The 18,629-nt window shown below is 49.2% G+C and overlaps 1 protein-coding gene across 1 annotated transcript; it reads left to right on the plus strand.

Annotated features, from left to right (window-relative positions):
• Positions 1–1,402: 1,402 nt before the first annotated feature.
• LOC119393483 (uncharacterized) lies at positions 1,403–18,627 on the plus strand. Its single transcript, XM_049415919.1, has 3 exons — positions 1,403–1,789; positions 7,737–7,988; positions 16,900–18,627. Exons 1-3 carry the CDS (start codon positions 1,403–1,405, stop codon positions 17,152–17,154), a joined length of 894 nt encoding a protein of 297 aa, XP_049271876.1. The 3' UTR covers positions 17,155–18,627.
• The last annotated feature ends 2 nt before the right edge of the window (positions 18,628–18,629 follow it).

Consider the following 18,629-nt stretch of genomic DNA (forward strand, 5'->3'; position numbering starts at 1 on the left):
TTCTATGCGTGTTGGTTCGAGGCTGTTGGTAGTAGTAGTAAGTGTTTGTTTGTTAAAAAAAAGGGGGTGGGGAAGTAAACGAGGAAGAAAGTAATGGTGGCCGTTGTAATTGTCTAGCTCGAGCAGCTGACACCTGAACGGCGGACATCAAAGAATAAGGGAGTAGTAAATGACAGGGGGAGCGACCTACCTTCTTTTATAAAATACACAAGGAGCTAACTTTTTACCTGCAAGCTAGTTCTGTTGAATGCTTTATGCTCAGCGTTTCGCTTAACTACAGACAACTGTGGTTGCCCTATTGCACGTCGCTACTGCGGATTTGGACAGGTAATTAGTTCAGACTTCCACAGCAGCATGATGCCTCCGTGATAAATGAGTCGGGGTATAGAAACGTGCGTTTGATCTTATCCACAAATTCGCAACTCACCACTTCACGGTCATTTTTGCTGTTGACACCTTAGCGGCATATTTCACAGGGTGTCAATCACGGTAGGTGTTGAGTATCGAAAAAAAAAAAAAAGACGCCAGTCAGTCGAGGGATAAAATCAAAGCTTTCTGTAAGAGGCCTTCGAACATTGCAATAGGCATACGTAATGATGAGTATGCAGCACTTGCCCTGTGAAGCGCGTGATTAGACGAGTGTGTGGTTGATGACGGTGGCGACAAATATTGTACCATTTACATTGCATTGAATTTATTTACCCCTAAAGGCCCAGTATAGGGCATTACATGAGAGGAGGGGAGGGGGATAACAAGCAGTGAGTTTGTTACAACAGCAACAAACTTAAAGCAGAAGCGCGTAATAAGCATAATAATACATAAAGGATACAATAATTTCAAAACAGTGCAATTAATGGTAGCATAATGGAATGAGTGTAGAATTCAATAACACAAGGTCGACTTGCAGAACTGTTAAAGTAAATACAACAAAAACATTACATATTTCAAAAGTAGCGAAGAAAAATACACATCAGATAAAAAAATAAGACAGATGGCTTGTTAACACATCAGCTAATACGCCAGGTATGCTCATTTAGGTATTGTTTTTCATAACAATGCTAATACCAATTCGTGAAGTTTTACGTGCCAAAATCACGACGTGGTTATGGGGCGTGCCATATTGAGGGATTCCGGATTGACTTCGTGCACATCATCTAAGCGCATGGGTGTTCTTGCATTTCGCCCCCCATCTAAGTGCGCCCGCCGGGACCGGGGATCGAACCAGCAGCGCAACCAGTCTTCGCACTGGTCCCCTCTTTTTGGGTGTAGTAAAAAGTACACCACCACCGGCAGGCCGTTCTACCATAGTGGATTGGGCCAAACCATCAACCGACCTTGGCCAAGGGATAGTTGTGGGCACGTGCCACAATTGGCACAATAATGAAGAAGAGAAGAAGAAGGCATGTACGCCTTGATGGTGGCTGCAGCTTGCACCTTCGGTTCCGGAGTCGCCCTCGTCCCGGTTCAGCGCCTGGCCTTGGACGAGCAGTGGCTAGTCAATCCAGAGAAAATTTCGGTTCCAGAATTCCGACTCCGCGCCTTGCGCCCCGTGAGCGTCGACGGCCGTCCCCTGCTCTTCAGCTGCTCAGCGGCAACTGATGAGCCGGCCAACATCTCCTGGGACGTGTCCGCGGGCAGCAGCGTGGTATCGGTGGCCTGGCGGACGGGTCTCTTCGGCGCCGTGGTGGTGGTGGACTCCCTGCTCAGCATCAAGGCACCTATGAGCGTTCGCAATGCGAGCGTCGCCTGTAGGATCACTCGGCCGGATGGACGGCACGTAGCGCTCAAGGTACGCGCAACGCGCAGTGCTCCGACCTTGTAGTGTTTGCTAAAAAAGCTACTAGAGAAATACACTGGGGCGCTGCGATCGTTAATGACAGATTGCACATGCAATCTTGCTGGCGGCTTTAGGCGTTCTAGTGACTCTGTAACAGCACAGCAAAGACGACGAACCGGGAAGGAGACATTTGACGACACACAGTGGTGTGTGCTGTTTGCGTGAGTGTTTCTTGGAAGAGAAGCATTCAAGTTACGTCCAAGAATTGTGGACTGGACACGTTGGTGGATATTCAGGACTTTAACTGTTCTTGAATAGCGTGTAATGCATGAGATTGCATTTGTAGAGCGTGATCTCTTTGTTTTGTTGCCGTTGTTTTAAACACCATCTAAGTTATATTGTGGGTTCTAATTGATACCAGCCGAGTGTGCATGTTTGTGTGATGCTTGTACTGCCTTAACTGAGAATATATTTTGTTTCTGTTATCAACTCTCGGCTCTGACTCGGTCTTTGGACCACAACCGGCGTTCGCTGGCGCACTAAAAGGACCTACTTTAAGTTGTCCGCGCTTTCGTGGTGCGTTTCGGGGGGCCGATATGTCAGCCCTTGGGATCTGCCCGGCGATGTCCTCCCTATTAAAGGGACAAGTGACAGCATCCTTCCCGGCGTGTCCTTGTTCTTTACTGCGCTGTTACAAAGTGAACGTGACATACCGACAAGCCCGCCTTGCTACCCTTACCGGTTCTAGTGTCCTTACTCATGAATAAGATCGCTTTCTAAAGCCACAAAGCCTCCTAATGCCAGAAGGACGTTGTTTAGGTAAACGCATGCACGAATCATCATTTTCGTACTGGATTATAGGGGCACTAATGTGAAACATTAGTGTCCCTATAAGTCACTAACTAACCCTTTCAAAACTAACACGCCAAGTAAGATCAGGCCCGTTGACGAAGATAGGTCCACCTATCGAAACATCGGCCAGCCTGTCTGAGGCAAACTATGATGATCATATTTTTCTGATAGGCCGCACAAATTATGGCTTGCTTAAACAGCTTCGCTGTTATTTATTTATTTAATTTTTTTTTCTGGAGGCACACGGTGCTCCGTGACAGCGGCCCCTTCTGATTTTTAGTATGCTTCACCGCAGAACATCGCTCCATTGCGGCAGAGCTTGACCTATGTTTCCCCTTCTCCATGATATGGCTGTAAAGCTTTTGTTGCAGTTTTCTACGACATATGAAGGCGAGAATACTTTTTCTAGGCTTGCATATTTGAAGGCTATCGGAAAACTATCATCATCACGAGCGAGTATGTGCCACAGTAATTGGGCAGATCCCACTACTCACCACTGGTCCTCTAAAAATGAAGAAGGCAACAATTAACCCAAGAAATAGCTATCAACGTGGATATGTTATTGACAAGCTGTTAAGGTCGAATTGGTGTGACACTTAAGTTTGACCATTCTTTGCCAGGGAGGAATAAAAGGCACTTATTTCACGCTGCATGCTCTGTTAAGTTATGACCCCCCCTCCCCCTCCCCTTTTTCTCTCACTGCAAGGGGTCCCTCATAACGTCCACGGGTTCACAAGGGGTCCCGAAAACGTCCATGGCTGAGAACCACTGCGATAGAGTATACATGTAAAGAAAGTTTCACTTTAATTTTCCTACGGACACAATGAGGGAACAAATTTTATCGTGCTAAAAACATTTCTCGTGATGTATTGATCACATCTTGTTGCCGAGAGAGCCGATTCGAAAGTCGACAAGTGCTTTACTGCGAACAAAAAAGTGGGGCCCAAATGTCCCACTGTCCACTTGAGACAGTCTGCTTTTTCTTGTGAAATGGTGCGAAGCAATTCGCACGTGTCTGACCGTCACGTACATTGCGCATGTACTTCTTGCGGACTTCTTTTCTTTTTTTTTCTAGTTGAGCACCAGCGGCGCCGCTGTCGCGTGACAGTCAAATTCGGGTTGTAAGCGTTTCCAGAGAAGTGGTGCTCATTCGGAACACCAGCCATCGCGTCATCCCTATTGTTAGAGTTCTCTGGCAAGCTCCAGAACAGCTCAAGTGCTTCCTCAGCCGTGATCCCTTTGTAAATAAGTGCTTTTCACCACCACCATCAGCCGTGGTGAGATGCCTCTTCTCATCTTCAGAAAAAAAAAATATATATTGGGGCAGATACGCAGTAGTTGTGCGAAGACTGAGGAAGCAGCGGAGCTGGTGGCGTTGCCCTCCCCCTTTCCCTCAATTCCCTTTCCCACACTTGCTAGGCATTACCCTTTCACCTCCTCACCCTCACTTTCCTTGTGTCCGTTTCTATTTTTTTCTCTTCCTGTCTACTTCTTTCTCTGTCTCTCTTTTTCTATCTTTTTCTCTCTGTTTATCTCTCTTTTCTTTCTATTTTTTTTTTCTCTCTGTCTCTGTACTCGTACTCTCGCCTATCGGAGTTATTGCATTCCACGCGGAAATAAATGGGATCATTTAACCGAGTCACTTAAAGCGGTCGATCACCGATTGCACCCGTTTTTGTCCCTGGGTTCTGAAGGTTCGCTTGCGTGTATAATCAAAGAATGCGTATTGGTAGTCCCAGGTCAATTATTGAATTTTGTACGGAGCGCCGGAGTAATAATGGGTTGCGGACAGATGCAGACAATTGTTCCGTTCACCTCGGTGGATTATACCACTGTACAATAACGCGCTCAAACAATTGAGAGTAATTAAAAGACTGGATGCAACCCGCAGGTACTTGCTTCTACTCTTGTTACGCCTAAATACATTCATATCTGTCATTGCTACTATTAATGAAGGAAAGAAGGAGAATTTTTAAGGGCTCGCTTTTTTTAGACACAATATTTATGAGAACTGATAGGCAGTAATGCCAAGGAAGGTATAGGGGAAGTATAGGGGATGCTGCTTGTAGTGATTATCGTATAAATGTGAAGAAAGTAAAGTGGACAAAAAGATATTTTGCCGCCGGAAGGGACCGAACCCGCGACCTTTGAAGGACGCCAGTGCGGGTCCCTGCCGGCGGCAAGTTATCTTTTCATCCACTTGACTTTCTTCACATTTATACCATAATTACTACAAGCAACATCCCCTATATTTTTCTTGGCATTGTCTGTTAGTTCTCATTGATACTGCTGCTATTAAACGTTTCACCACAATACAGTTCGTACCAGTGGCGTAATTCCAAAAAAAAAAAAATCGTAAGGGGGAACAAACATCTTGCCATGGCGGCATTTTTTATTTATTAAAAAGTTAAATCATGCTTCGAAATAAACTTAAAAAAACTAGCTTGGTTTCCCGGATCATGTAATTGGAGTTTGCTATTGAGTATTCTCCGAAAGCGGTCGAGCGGTAGTTGCGATTTAGCCTCACACAGCTGAGGGGTATTAAAACAGGCCTACACACTACAAAGTAAACATGCATTAACAAAAAAAGTTGATTGCACTATAACTTATAACTTATAACTTATAACTTATAACGCTCAAGCACTTCAAATATATGACATTTAAAAGATAAATCTCAAAGGGGGCCACTTGCAAGGGGTGTCAGGACCCCCCCCCCTGACACCCCCCCCCCCTGTGATTTACGCCAGTGGTTTATACGACCTGATTAACCTTCATGCATTGCGATGAAGCTTACTAAAGCCTATCATATTTATTTATTTATTTATTTATTTATTTATTTATTTATTTATTTATTTATTTATTTATTTATTTATTTATTTATTATCGCCATTTCTTAGCGGCTTTTATCGGGACATTTGGAGGAATGGTAGTAAATTCACAAATCAGAAGTCACAAACAATATGCTAGCCATGTAATACGCTCACATTATTTGGAAAAACTAGACAAAATGTTGGTTAAATACCTGCACGAGCAATCACGAAACACATAGAGAGGGCTATCCCCCCCAACAACCGTGCGTCACATCTCGGAGGGCATGTATATACGGCTCTATCATGCGAATAAAGTTCGTTGGGTGGCGCCACAGGCCCACAAAAAATATATCATAGTCGTAGTGCTGTTTTTGCCGCAGGGCAGAAGTGACGTGCGGGGAAGAGCGCTGACCGAGCAAAAGGTGGCGAGCATTTGTTTAATTTGCTCGTTCGGTGGGCGCTTGCCTTTAAAAAAGCGGTGCGCTATGGACGTTGCAATTGTAGCTCGTAATTAATTACACTCTCTAGAAAGCGTTGTTGTCTGTCAGTAAACCCTGTGTTTCTCGAAATCGATGTTTCGCTGTGACAACCAATTAACTTGTATATGCCCGTGTGTTAATGTGTTTATGTAATATAAGCGACGTTGCTGGCCACCAAGGCGTCGTAGATTATACTTCATGTTAGTAAATTGGAGGCGTGTTGTAATTTTTGTAATACAGAACCAAACGGTCAAATAGTGACGGAAACGTGGTACCTGGCGGTCGCTTGTTGTGCAGTGAAGCTCGTAGTGGCTTCAGCAGCACTAGAAGTGTTCAAAAAGATATGCCTGTCTTTCACTGTATTTCAAAAGGAAGTGTCTAGCGTTACGTCTAGACGTAACAGTAGGAGCCGTTGCAGTTACGTCTGGACGTAAGAATAAAGAGTCTTAGAAGTTACGTCCAGCGTGACGATACAAATACAGCCCGTTAGATCTACCGAACCGATTGGCCTCAGTGGCGCAGTGGCTAGCGTGTCGTGCTCGAAACTGCGAGGGCGTTGGTTCGAACCTCGCTGATGGTGTTTTTTTTTTTTTTTTGTCTCTGGTGTTCTCAAGTCTGTTGCCAGAGAAGCGCGACGCGGCTCGTGGATTACGTGCGCCTCCGCCTGACCCGAAGGGGCAGGCGCGCGGGCTAAACAGCGCGTGGCCGCGACAGCGGCCAGTAGCGCGTGACCGTGACCCTGCCAACCGGCCATTGAGCGATAGCGAAATGGCCGCACTCGCGAAGCGAGGGCGAAGCCACGATTAGTTTTCCGCGCCCGAAGGGCGCAGAGGGCCTTCACTGAGCAACAGAATAATGTACTCACGTCTGTGGAAAACCACATCCGAACTAAAGTCCCTAGATTTTTCCCTGCTCTTCAACAGGGAAAAATCTAGGGACTTTAAACTGGACGTAACGATAGCGGTGACTACAGTTACGTCTGGACGTAACCCTAGCAACAGCCATTTCGAAAACAAATTTGGATAAGTCTCAAAAGTTACACTTTGGGGGAAATGTGAGAAACGTTAAGCGTGGCACGCAGGCAAATGTGGGAATGTATGTTGTGTGTCAATTAGGGGTGGTGGTAAAACGTGTGTACATGACTTGTTCCCTTTGTAGCAAAAGTAAATAAATAAAAATAAAAGTAACTAATGCTATCACACATGTTTCTCGTAACGTATGCTAGAGAGAGCCTTATATTCGGGCTAGGTTTCAAACCTGCCAGTCACTTGCTGGCGGTGTTTCAACGTATGTGATCTAAACACAGGCAACTGAAATTTTGAAATCGTACACGAAGAATGCCTCTATGGCTAAAGGCCATTTGGCTAGAAAAAAAAATTCTTGGGCGTACTCAATCACCGGAATGAGATTAAATAAAAAGAATTCTGCATTTTCTTGTCTTTTTGAAATATTGCCTGCCTCGTGGTATTTTTATTGCTATTTTATTTTTATTTGTTAATTTTTTTATGTGTTGTACCTTGTTATTTCATTCCTACGTCTTAATTTCTTACTTTTCTTTTCTTGATGTTGATTTCGCTCAGAAGCAGGCGTTAGCCGGAATCTTTTTTCGAGGGCTTGAAGGGAGGAAGGGGGGCTCAAATCTCTTTCATGTGTGTGCGTCCGTGTGTATGTAGAGTGCTTGGTTTTAGCTTGCAGTTTTTTCCGGTTAGAAGTAGATCCCGTTCACTTTTATGGACATTCCGGGACCCCGAAAGGAGTAAATTACCAGTTCAGCGACATATTTCTCGTCCGTCTCGTTAGCGACTGCTTAAGTAAAAGGCGTCGTGCCCGCGTCTAATTAAGGAGCTGGTGGTGACGGCGCAGACGTCCCTGGTGGGCAACGCGGATAACCTGCGGCGGGCAGCTGCGTACGGCGAGATGGGACACGAGTGCTTTAGCGAGCGCTGCAAGAGTCGCGGGGCAACCTGCAGGTATTCCCTACTCGATCGCTCGCTCCTGTGTGACTGCCCGACCAAGAAGTCCATCTACGACCGCTTCTACGACGTTTGCCACAAGGGGCAGGCTCTGCACGTGAGTTCGGAGTTTTTAATGTGAAGGCCTCATATATGCCTCATCAAACGCGAGAAGTGACTGGCGGCGTCGACACCAACACGAGTGATGCAAAATATCATCATCGTGTGGTGACGTCATCACGACGTCACGTGACAACGTCATCATATGACAACGTGGCTTGGTCAATGGTGGGCCTATCCTGGACGCACTGCAAAACCATGCGAGGTGCATAATGCTTCCAGTACCTCCAATCCCGAAGGCATTACAAAGCCATGTTGGGTGCAGAAAACTCTCACTAAAGGGGGGGGGGGGCGAAAGCTAAGCGAGCGCGAGAGGATAAGCAGAGGTGTAGTCAGTCTGAGGCATGCAGAGTCAGCGTGTTGTTGTGTGGTTCAGTGTACAAACTGCGCAGCGCAGAGGATTCCCGCGTGTCGGCGCCGCAAAGAGCAGACGCGGAAGGCCCCGCTCTGGGAAAGAAAGGCGACTCTGTGGTGACGCCGTCAAAGCGCAGGGCCGCCAAAGCCGCCTCCTTGCTTGTAACAAAAGGGAGGAGATAGGAGCTGAACGGGAAGACCGTCGCGCCGGTGGGACGACCGCGACACACGGCCGCCTGGTTTCAGTTATTGTTTAGCATCCGCATGCACCCTTTGAGCGTTTACCTGCGCTGCCGTTCCGAGAACCTGCTGCTAACAAGAAACACGTGTCGGCGCCGCAAAAGGGAACGCGAGGAATTGGTCTTGCGACCGCTTGGCCGGATGCGACCGGGGGATGTCTTTGTGTACAATCGCTGTCTGGTCGTAATTACGGAACTCGGAGCGTTCAGGTGAACCGGCCCCCAGCTGCATGTAATGACCGAGTGTCATTAGACTGGCGAGCAACGCACTATCGCGTACACATTTCACCAGTGGCCGGGGCCTGGGGAATTTCTGGCTGCTTGTGTGGCGGCTTCTTGAAAGAGACGTTGGTACGCGGGCCGGTTGAGCCCGAGCCGAGCTTTCGGCGCTGGCGGACGTCAGGGGCATGCTCAGACTATAACGTAGGGGAGAGTGAGATGACACGTGTTGCGCAGTGAACCTATCCCCTCGCGTGTTGTAGATTGTGTCGTACGTTAGACCAATGCCGTGTCTGTCATGAAAGTGTTTGTGCCATTGGTTGTGGTGATGCCAACCCCCAAGTGTGATTGGTTTGTTGAGGGACTCTTTGTCTAACTGAACGTTGAAAAGAGGCTGTTTTGGATGTGAGAGGAGAGCGGAGGTTCGGGCTTGGACCCGGGCAGACGCCTGAGTGTGGCAATAAAGCGTCTCTTCGCTGGACAACGGCTCTTCCTTCGCGCTGCCATCGTGCACTCGAGTCATCGAGGGGCGCCGATTCGAACCTCAAACACCTTCCCTCCTTAGCTAGTGTTGAAGCTAGCAGAGGATAGTAGGGAAAGGAAATTAACTGGCGCAGTCGACCCTAGGATCGGAGAGCCCGCAGCGAGGAAGGTGCTGAAGCCCGGCGAAGCTGTCAATACGCTCGCTGCTATTGGGACCTGCTGGTGAGCTGCCTGAAGCAGTACTGACATTCCGAGCCTGCCGGTCAACTTTGGAGCCAGGAGTTGAGCGACACGTGAGCGCTGGGTGTCAGCGAACAAGGGCGAAGCCGAACGACTTCGTTGAGCGACTGACGAGGCGCTGCGGTGTCCTGCATCGGGAGGAGAGCGGCAAGAGACGTCGACGTGAGGGACTGACGCAACGGCGAGGGTGGTCCGGTGGAGCACCGCGAGCATCGAGCGACTTCGTAACGACAAGCGTCAGAGACGGGACGGACGCAGCTGCAACTGACAGCGACACCGGGCGACGCATCACGGCAAGGTGAGGCTCGCTTTGTGCTCTCTCGGGGCCCTTTTTACTGAATGCACTTGCGTTCAGGCACACTCTGGGAGATGTCGGATTCAGAGGGAAATGTTATGGAAGGTGACAGTGTAAATGGATCGGATCGCACTCGGGAGTTGATGCTTGAGATAGAAGCATTAAAGCTCAAGCTTGAGCTGGAGAAGATGAGGTCGTCGCGTGCCTCTTCAGAGGAGCCGGAAATCCGTAACCGGCATAGCGGTATTGCATGGTACGCGAAAGAGTTGAAAGCAGTCCTTGCGCCCATGCCCACTAATGAGCCAATGATCCCCGCCTGGTTCAAGAATGTGGACGCTCTTTTTGCGGCGTTGAGCATACCTGAGGAAGTGCAGGGCACTGTTATATTGCCATTCTTAAGTGACAAGATGCGGACATTTGTTGCCAATCAATCGGAGGCTGGGTAATGGCGTACCCAGATCTAAAATCTAAAGTTTTAAAGGAACTGCGGATGACTCCAAGTGAGTACCGCCGAATGTTTCTAGAAATTAAAAGAGAGGCAGACGAGTCTTGGAGCCAAGTGACGGCACGCCTGGAGACAATGTTCACATACTACCTCAGAAGTAGAGAGGTGCAGTCATTTGAGAGCCTTCAGGAATTGCTGATAGCTGATAGGCTGAAGCAGTTAATGTCAAGTGATCTCCGCTCACTGGTCACTCAGCAGGAAGTAAAGGGCTGGTTGAAGCCCAAGGATATAGCGGAGTTAGCCGCAAATTTTGAAGAAAGTCTCGACGGCAGCAGGCAGAGCAATTACCGCGGCACTGCAGTAAGAAATCAGAATTATAGGCCGCACCCCAAACAACCCACTGGTCCAAACTTCAGCCCTAACTCAGGAGTATGTTTTGGATGCGGACAAAGGGGCCACTTTCAAAGGGATTGCGAGTCTTCACGAGACACTGCCGCTAAGAAAGCAGAGGTTGCGTGCGTAGCTCCCCAGAAGGAAAGGTCATTTGAGAGCCCAGCCACACCGTCGCGGTACCCTGCCTTTATGAACAATTCACTGATGGGAGATCCGAGGATTGAAATTTTCGTCGGAGACAAGCCCTGTTTCGCGCGCATTGACTCAGGTGCGGATATCACAGTGATACGAGCGAAGGAGGTAACCGCCGAGATTTTGGGTCAGAGTAGTGGCATAATAAAGCTAACTGGTGCTTTCGGTCAGGGCGTTACAGCGCGCCTAATGTATGTGCCTCTCGGCCTTCCACACTCGTCAGGGAGCGCTACTCAGCGTGTGACTTTACTTTGCGCCGTAACTGATCAGTTGAGTACCAGTGCGTCCGTACTACTTACACCGGAAGATTACGAATGCCTTCGTCTCTGCCGTCAAGAGCTAATGAATGACCTGAAGAAGCATGATATGGGAATCAGCTGCACTGCACAGGAGATGGTAACGGAGCAGCATTTACCATTGAGAGACCAAGAGCAGGTGTCTCAAGGCTCTAACCCTAGCGCTAACGCCGTGCAGCGCACATTAGAGGAACCACCAAGCAGTGAGCAACAGGTACCTAACACCGAGGGTGAGGCAAACACCTCGTTAGAAGATAAAGGAGAGGAGGAGCAGGACGCACAGGCGTTGGAACCGCAGGCGTCTAATTCCACGTCATGTTTGGAGCAGGGTCAGTTAGAAAGTCAGAATTCTGTAGGAGAATATATTATTGAGAACAGCGAGCGGCTTGGGCCGGTCACTGAGAGTTCTTTCGCAGAGGAGCAAAAACTAGATGAGTCACTGGCCGATGCTTGGCGCCAGGCAAAACACGGGTCGCACGGCATGGTAATTGACGGTCAGTTGCTCTATCATAGGGAGCAGTTAGACGGGAAACAGTGCCTCCAGTTAGTAGTACCAAAGTCGCGCCGAGCCGAAGTGCTAGAGTTAGCACACGACAGCCCTTGCGGTGGTCACTTCTCAGAAAAGAAAACGAAAAAGCGCATTAAAGCCTCCTTTTATTGGCCATCATTGGGATCGGATGTAAAGCGCCATTGTCAGAGCTGTCATGGGTGTCAGGTTCACGCGCGTAGGCTTAAGACCGATCGGGTGCCTATAACGCCTTTGAACAGACCGCAGACACCTTTTGAGGTAATTTACCTTGACTGCATAGGCCCCCTTGAGCCAGCTTCCTCGCGGGGTCATAAGTATGCTTTAAGCGTTGTTGACCTGTGTACACGGTGGGCAGAAGTGATTCCACTGCGGGCATTGACAGCCAAGGCAACGTGTCAAGCTCTAATAGATGTGTTTAGTCGCTGCGGAACGCCTGAGCTGATATGTAGCGACCAAGGGACAAATTTCACTGCCAAACTAACGGTGGAGCTCATGGATAGGTTAGGTGTAAAAATGAGGTTCGCGACGCCCGATCACCCGCAGAGTAACGGCATCGTGGAACGCTGGAATGGGACGTTCAAAGGTATGCTGCGCCACGTAATCGGCACGCACGGGAGAGATTGGGACCGCTACGTGCCTTGCTTGCTGTGGGCGTATCGCGAAGTGGCGCATGACATTACGGGGAAGTCACCGTTCGAACTTATGTATGGTCGCGCACCACATGGGCCCCTCAGCATTCTCCGTAAATCGTGGACTGGTGAGTGGACTCCTCCGATTGGGCTAAGCAAACCAGCGGCAGTCTATTTGAAAGAGCTGAGACAACAAATGAGTGAGGTCGCAAAAGTTGTGGATGAGCGCAGCAGCGAAATCCAGAAGCTTTATACACAGAAGTATAACCTTCGCTCCACCCGGAAGGAGTTTTCAGTGGGGGATCAAGTCCTCGTCATGCAAAGTGAGGGCGGCAGCAAATTGCAACCGAAGTGGCAAGGACCAGTGGCCGTAAAAGAGAGAACGCGGGCCGACAGTTACGTTGTAGTGGACGCAACGGGTGCTGAGAGGCTAGTTCATGCTAATAAGCTCCGACCGTATCACGCGCGAGCTAACAATGTAGGGGTGGTATTCGAGGCCGACGCAGAGTGCGGGAACATTGAGATGGCACCGCATGCTGTAAAGTCGTGCGGCCAAGTTTCTGTGGCTGCCCAAGCAAGTGATGTAAGTTCTAGCCAAAGGGAGGAACTCAATGCGGTTCTTCATGAGTATAGAGAGGTGATGTCGGACCGGCCTGGCCGAAGTAAGTTTGGTGAGCACAAAATCACATTGTCACCCGGTGCTAAGCAGACACGACCACATATGTATAGAGTACCAATGGCCTTAAGGGCAGAAACTGGACGGCCAATTGCATTCCTTAGTAAGAAATTGAGCCCGTTGCAACAAAAGTGGTCCACAATTGAACGGGAGGCGTTTGCAATTGTGTGGGCGCTAGAGTCTTTGGGTACGTGGCTATTTGGCACAAAGGTCAAAATAAAGACTGACCATGACCCGCTGACTTTCCTGACTCGCGCGGCTCCCTCAAGTGCTAGGCTAACGCGGTGGGCATTGGCGATCCAAAAATATGACATAGAAATTGTTTATATCAAAGGCGCGCTGAACAAGGCTGCTGATGCTCTTTCGCGTCTCGGATGATCATTTGGGTTGTGTTCATATAACCGTTATGTCAGTAGACTGTTATAAATGTTATGTAAGTAGCCTGTTATGTTTGACGCAGACTGTTTATGACTTTATCGCTAGCTATTGAACTAGTTACGTTGGATCGAATGAATGAGCAAGTTTGTTTTTTTTTCGCATTTCGGATTAAGTGTCAAGTGTTGTGTAACATAGCTCAGACAAATATTTTGTGTCTAGATGCAAATGTCTTGTTTATTGTAGGCATTCCTTTTGTTATTGCAGTGTAGACTTACCCTTAAGTCATAGGACTGTGTGTATAGGTGTATCAGATTCGTTTTATAGGGCCAGTGTTGATATGTAATGAAGCGATGCTTTGTGGAATGTGTTGATTCTTTTTCGAACCGGGTGCGATCCTTTGAGCCTAAGATATAGCTGACGCGGAGTCCGTCGCCTCCTTTGAGTGTGTTCTGCGGGGCCTGAAGGGCGCACAAAGTGAGTCTCACGTGTTGGGACAATGATGGTGCGGTGAATGTGAGAGACACTATGCAACAGGACTCCGGAAAGTTTGCGTGCCTTGTGTCAAGCTACCATGAGCTCATTAATACTGTTGATTTCATTCAGAGTGTGTCATAATTGTTGGTCGTCGCACGGATTTTGTTTGTTTCTTCTCCGCAGTATGTCGAGAAAGTTGTTATTTTGAGTGTGAAATGGAAATTGATCCAGCACTTGCGTGCGTGAAGAGTTTCCTATTTATTTTGTGCGGTGTTTTTTTTTTGTTTTTTTTATCGTGTTACGTGGACATCGAGCGTCCAGTAACACTCTTGAGGGGGGAGGAGTCAGTCTGAGGCATGCAGAGTCAGCGTGTTGTTGTGTGGTTCAGTGTACAAACTGCGCAGCGCAGAGGATTCCCGCGTGTCGGCGCCGCAAAGAGCAGACGCGGAAGGCCCCGCTCTGGGAAAGAAAGGCGACTCTGTGGTGACGCCGTCAAAGCGCAGGGCCGCCAAAGCCGCCTCCTTGCTTGTAACAAAAGGGAGGAGATAGGAGCTGAACGGGAAGACCGTCGCGCCGGTGGGACGACCGCGACACACGGCCGCCTGGTTTCAGTTATTGTTTAGCATCCGCATGCACCCTTTGAGCGTTTACCTGCGCTGCCGTTCCGAGAACCTGCTGCTAACAAGAAACACGTGTCGGCGCCGCAAAAGGGAACGCGAGGAATTGGTCTTGCGACCGCTTGGCCGGATGCGACCGGGGGATGTCTTTGTGTACAATCGCTGTCTGGTCGTAATTACGGAACTCGGAGCGTTCAGGTGAACCGGCCCCCAGCTGCATGTAATGACCGAGTGTCATTAGACTGGCGAGCAACGCACTATCGCGTACACATTTCACCAGTGGCCGGGGCCTGGGGAATTTCTGGCTGCTTGTGTGGCGGCTTCTTGAAAGAGACGTTGGTACGCGGGCCGGTTGAGCCCGAGCCGAGCTTTCGGCGCTGGCGGACGTCAGGGGCATGCTCAGACTATAACGTAGGGGAGAGTGAGATGACACGTGTTGCGCAGTGAACCTATCCCCTCGCGTGTTGTAGATTGTGTCGTACGTTAGACCAATGCCGTGTCTGTCATGAAAGTGTTTGTGCCATTGGTTGTGGTGATGCCAACCCCCAAGTGTGATTGGTTTGTTGAGGGACTCTTTGTCTAACTGAACGTTGAAAAGAGGCTGTTTTGGATGTGAGAGGAGAGCGGAGGTTCGGGCTTGGACCCGGGCAGACGCCTGAGTGTGGCAATAAAGCGTCTCTTCGCTGGACAACGGCTCTTCCTTCGCGCTGCCATCGTGCACTCGAGTCATCGAGGGGCGCCGATTCGAACCTCAAACACCTTCCCTCCTTAGCTAGTGTTGAAGCTAGCAGAGGAAAGGAAATTAACTGGTGTCCTCTGGCCAGTCAGTTTTGCGTAAGATGTTGGAAAGTTATGAACGGGAAAAATTACCATCCACCAGGAGCGTATTGACGATATTGCTTCAGGATGGAGGGGGTAGAGTCAGACCACCAAACTATATGTTCGTGTCAGTGCATACATATTTATATTGTTATGTCTCGAGTAAATTTTCTGACCCCTTGCGATAGGCCAGGCTCTCTCGATATCCTCCCGAAAACAGGGCCAAAGTTGAACGCGGCCAGCGGCCACTGGCGGAATCGCCTTGTCCGGGCTGAAGAATCCCGTTAACGGTTTGTGGTCGGTTATCAGTTCGAAGTGGTTCCCACGCGGGTAGTCTCTAATCTTGGTCACGCCGAATACGAGAGCGAGGGCCTCCTCCTCCAGCTGGGAATAGTTCTTGGCTTTCGTTTGGGTTCGTGTCTTGAATCCTGTAGTGAGCGCCGCCGATTCAATGCGACAACAATGCTAAGCTAACCAGTGCATTGTGCGATTCTCTCAATCACGCAGGAGAATTGCCTCTTCTCCGAGGCATGCTCGTCGGCAGACCCCAACTCTCGGTGCGTGAATGGTACGTGCAAGTGCGCCGAGGGCCTGCAGTCGGTGGGCCTGGCTCCCTGCCGTCGTTGGGCCTCGTACGGCGATCGCTGTGATCGCGCCGTGGCAGGCTGCACGGGACTGGGCGTCGTGTGCGGCCGCGACTCGGTGTGCACCTGCGCAAGGGGTCGCGTGCGGCTCAACGACTCGTGCGTCCTCTACTCTGAGCCGGAGAATGACCGCGTCACATTGCTCACTCCGCGCCAGGTAAGCGCATGCTGGTGAAGCCGACACCCGTATTGTCACCTGATATCGGCGTAACGCTGAAAGGGCGTGACGAGAATACGATGGAGTAGATTATGAGTATAGGGTGCAGCTGATATATTGTAGTTCACCTTGAGAGGGAGGAAACGAAGTGTGAACTCCGGGTAGTGTACCGGCCTAAGGAGCCAACGTCCACGGAGTAACGTGAAAGACACACTCTATGAAGACTCAATAGAGTGACCCTTGCTTAGCTGTTTCCCATTTGCATACTTCACCAAATATGCCTAAGGCCAAAATAACACATCTAGAGCTAGTTGGTTGATCATCGCAAAGCAAAAGGCGCGCACTTAGCGAGGACAGGAAATAGGAAGACGATGCACGGGCTTTGAGATAAGGCCGGAGGCGTCATTTACGGGAGAGAAACGGTGCTCTCTTTTCCCCACCCGAGCCATATGCTTTAGCAGCCTTAGTAATAACCGAAAAAGCTGTACGCCAGCAGCATTTCGTTGTAGCGGGGCCTTCGCGATTAGCTCCGGCAGTGCGCCGTTGCTGCGCGCTGCCGGCGCTAACCGCGGAGGCCACGGTTGTAGTCATGTAGTGCACTGCTGGAACGGACCCTGCGCAGGTACGCTTCCAAATTTTGACCACAGCAATGATGGAATTATTTTGTTTGCCTCCCTAACTGCAAAGTTAATTCGTCTCCCGCCCCCTTCCCCTCCCCGCCGGTGACGCCTGCTGGGTCGCCTCGAATTCCTCTCCAAGCAAATGGCCCACCTACGCCGCTGCCTGGTGCAATCATTCAGGTTCTGCGTGCTTCGCTTCCATCGGTGCAGAGGGTGGCCCTGATTTCGTCTGTGCTGATCACACTCACGGGGGTGGTGCTGGCGATGGCCAGCCTGTGCGGCAGTCTGCGCCAGCGGTGCTGCGAGGGAACGAGCACCGAGAAGGATGCCTCTTTCAAGATACCGGAGTGGGCCGAGCCGAACAGCTATTACATGTCCACGCGCTTCTGGGTCTCCGAGCAGCCGTACTTCGCGATGGCCCACCGAGAAGCGAGGCGGCCTCCCAAGAAATACTTCTCTTGGTAGCAGCGTCTACACCTCGGTTGGCCGTACCGCCTTGCTCTGACGCGTCCGGAGCAGCACACGAGGCTCGCGTCAGGTTTTGAAGAGCTTGCTGTTTTCGCCAATTGAAACGTGAATAATACTGGTCATATTGCTTGTTACTCACATCACAGCGACATTCACAGTCTTGATATTTGCGCAGTTGTCATTGGTTGATGCAAAAGGACATGCGTGGGAATTCACTACGTAAGTCTATCATGAGTTCCATGCATTACGGAGGTCAATATCACTCCAGTGTCGAATGACTCGTTCAATCGGATAACGGAGATTTGTGCGTCACGAGAAAGGTCAGAATGCTGTAAAACTATTCAGCACGTTCATTGATGAATTACTTGACAATTATCAAATTACTTGCTAAGCTAGACCGCCTATTTCTTTGGTATCTTCTTTTTATTTTCCTGAGCCCTCTAGCCTAAGCACAGCGTTGAAGTACACATGCAGTTAGGCAACAACTCTTAAAACCGAGTTTTAGGGCTGCCATAGTTAATGTACATTCAGTCTAACCAAGCACCGGCCTCGATAGAAACACGTGGAGTGTTTCCTTTAGCAAGTTGCTGCTACTGCCTCTCTCTTCTAGGCCCACACATCGTGCATTTCAGCAAAAATTCGCATTTGCAGGCCAGTTAAGCAACGTCCAGTCATTCTCTACTGTGTCAGCAGATCTGCAGTATGTGCAATTCACTGATGCTATACCACAGTGGCAACGCGTAATGGCTCGGAATAGCCTGCTTTTTTTTTTTAAAGTACAGTCCGATTATTGTGTGTACTGACAACTTATTATGCTTTCTTTTGGCTACCGGTCGACGTTTAGTTTTGCATTAAATATACAAGACACATTTCGGACTGGGAAAGACATTTAATGTGGTTATGAGGTATATTGTGAAGGTGAGAAAGCATTCACAGGTGCTGCTTCATACACATCTCTATGTACCGCGAGTTGTCACTTTTACAACAGTTCAAACATATACATCTACGATAGTTAAGGGAACTCTTCTTCGTAGAGGCTTTCGCGCCCCCTCACCACATCTATTTACACAGAAAGTACGAGGGTCTCAACATATGTGTATCAACATGCGCTAGTAATCCAATGTTACACATGTCGTGGCTTCTCTGTTGAGCAAACCTTCTTGAACGCGTCTTCACCAGGACGGCATGTACAATCGTTGAAGGCATCGATGAGTACTCCAAAGTTATATGACTACTGGAAATAATGGTAATAACAAGTTGACTACTAGTACGAGTATAAAAGTCCTCTATATACAAGTGGCTCAAACCTCAGCCACTGTCGCTGCGGTCCGTGTCACTGACAAACCATGGTCGGATGAGACCCACGAGGCTGTCGACCGCAGTAGCTTGACTAGGAGGAGGACCGGGAAGTACCTCTGTGTAAAACAACACTGGAAATGGGCAAGTTTTGAAGTCGGGCTTCGGTCCACGTG

This window comes from Rhipicephalus sanguineus, chromosome 5 (genome assembly GCF_013339695.2).
Source record: "Rhipicephalus sanguineus isolate Rsan-2018 chromosome 5, BIME_Rsan_1.4, whole genome shotgun sequence".
Taxonomy (NCBI): Eukaryota; Metazoa; Arthropoda; class Arachnida; order Ixodida; family Ixodidae; genus Rhipicephalus; species Rhipicephalus sanguineus.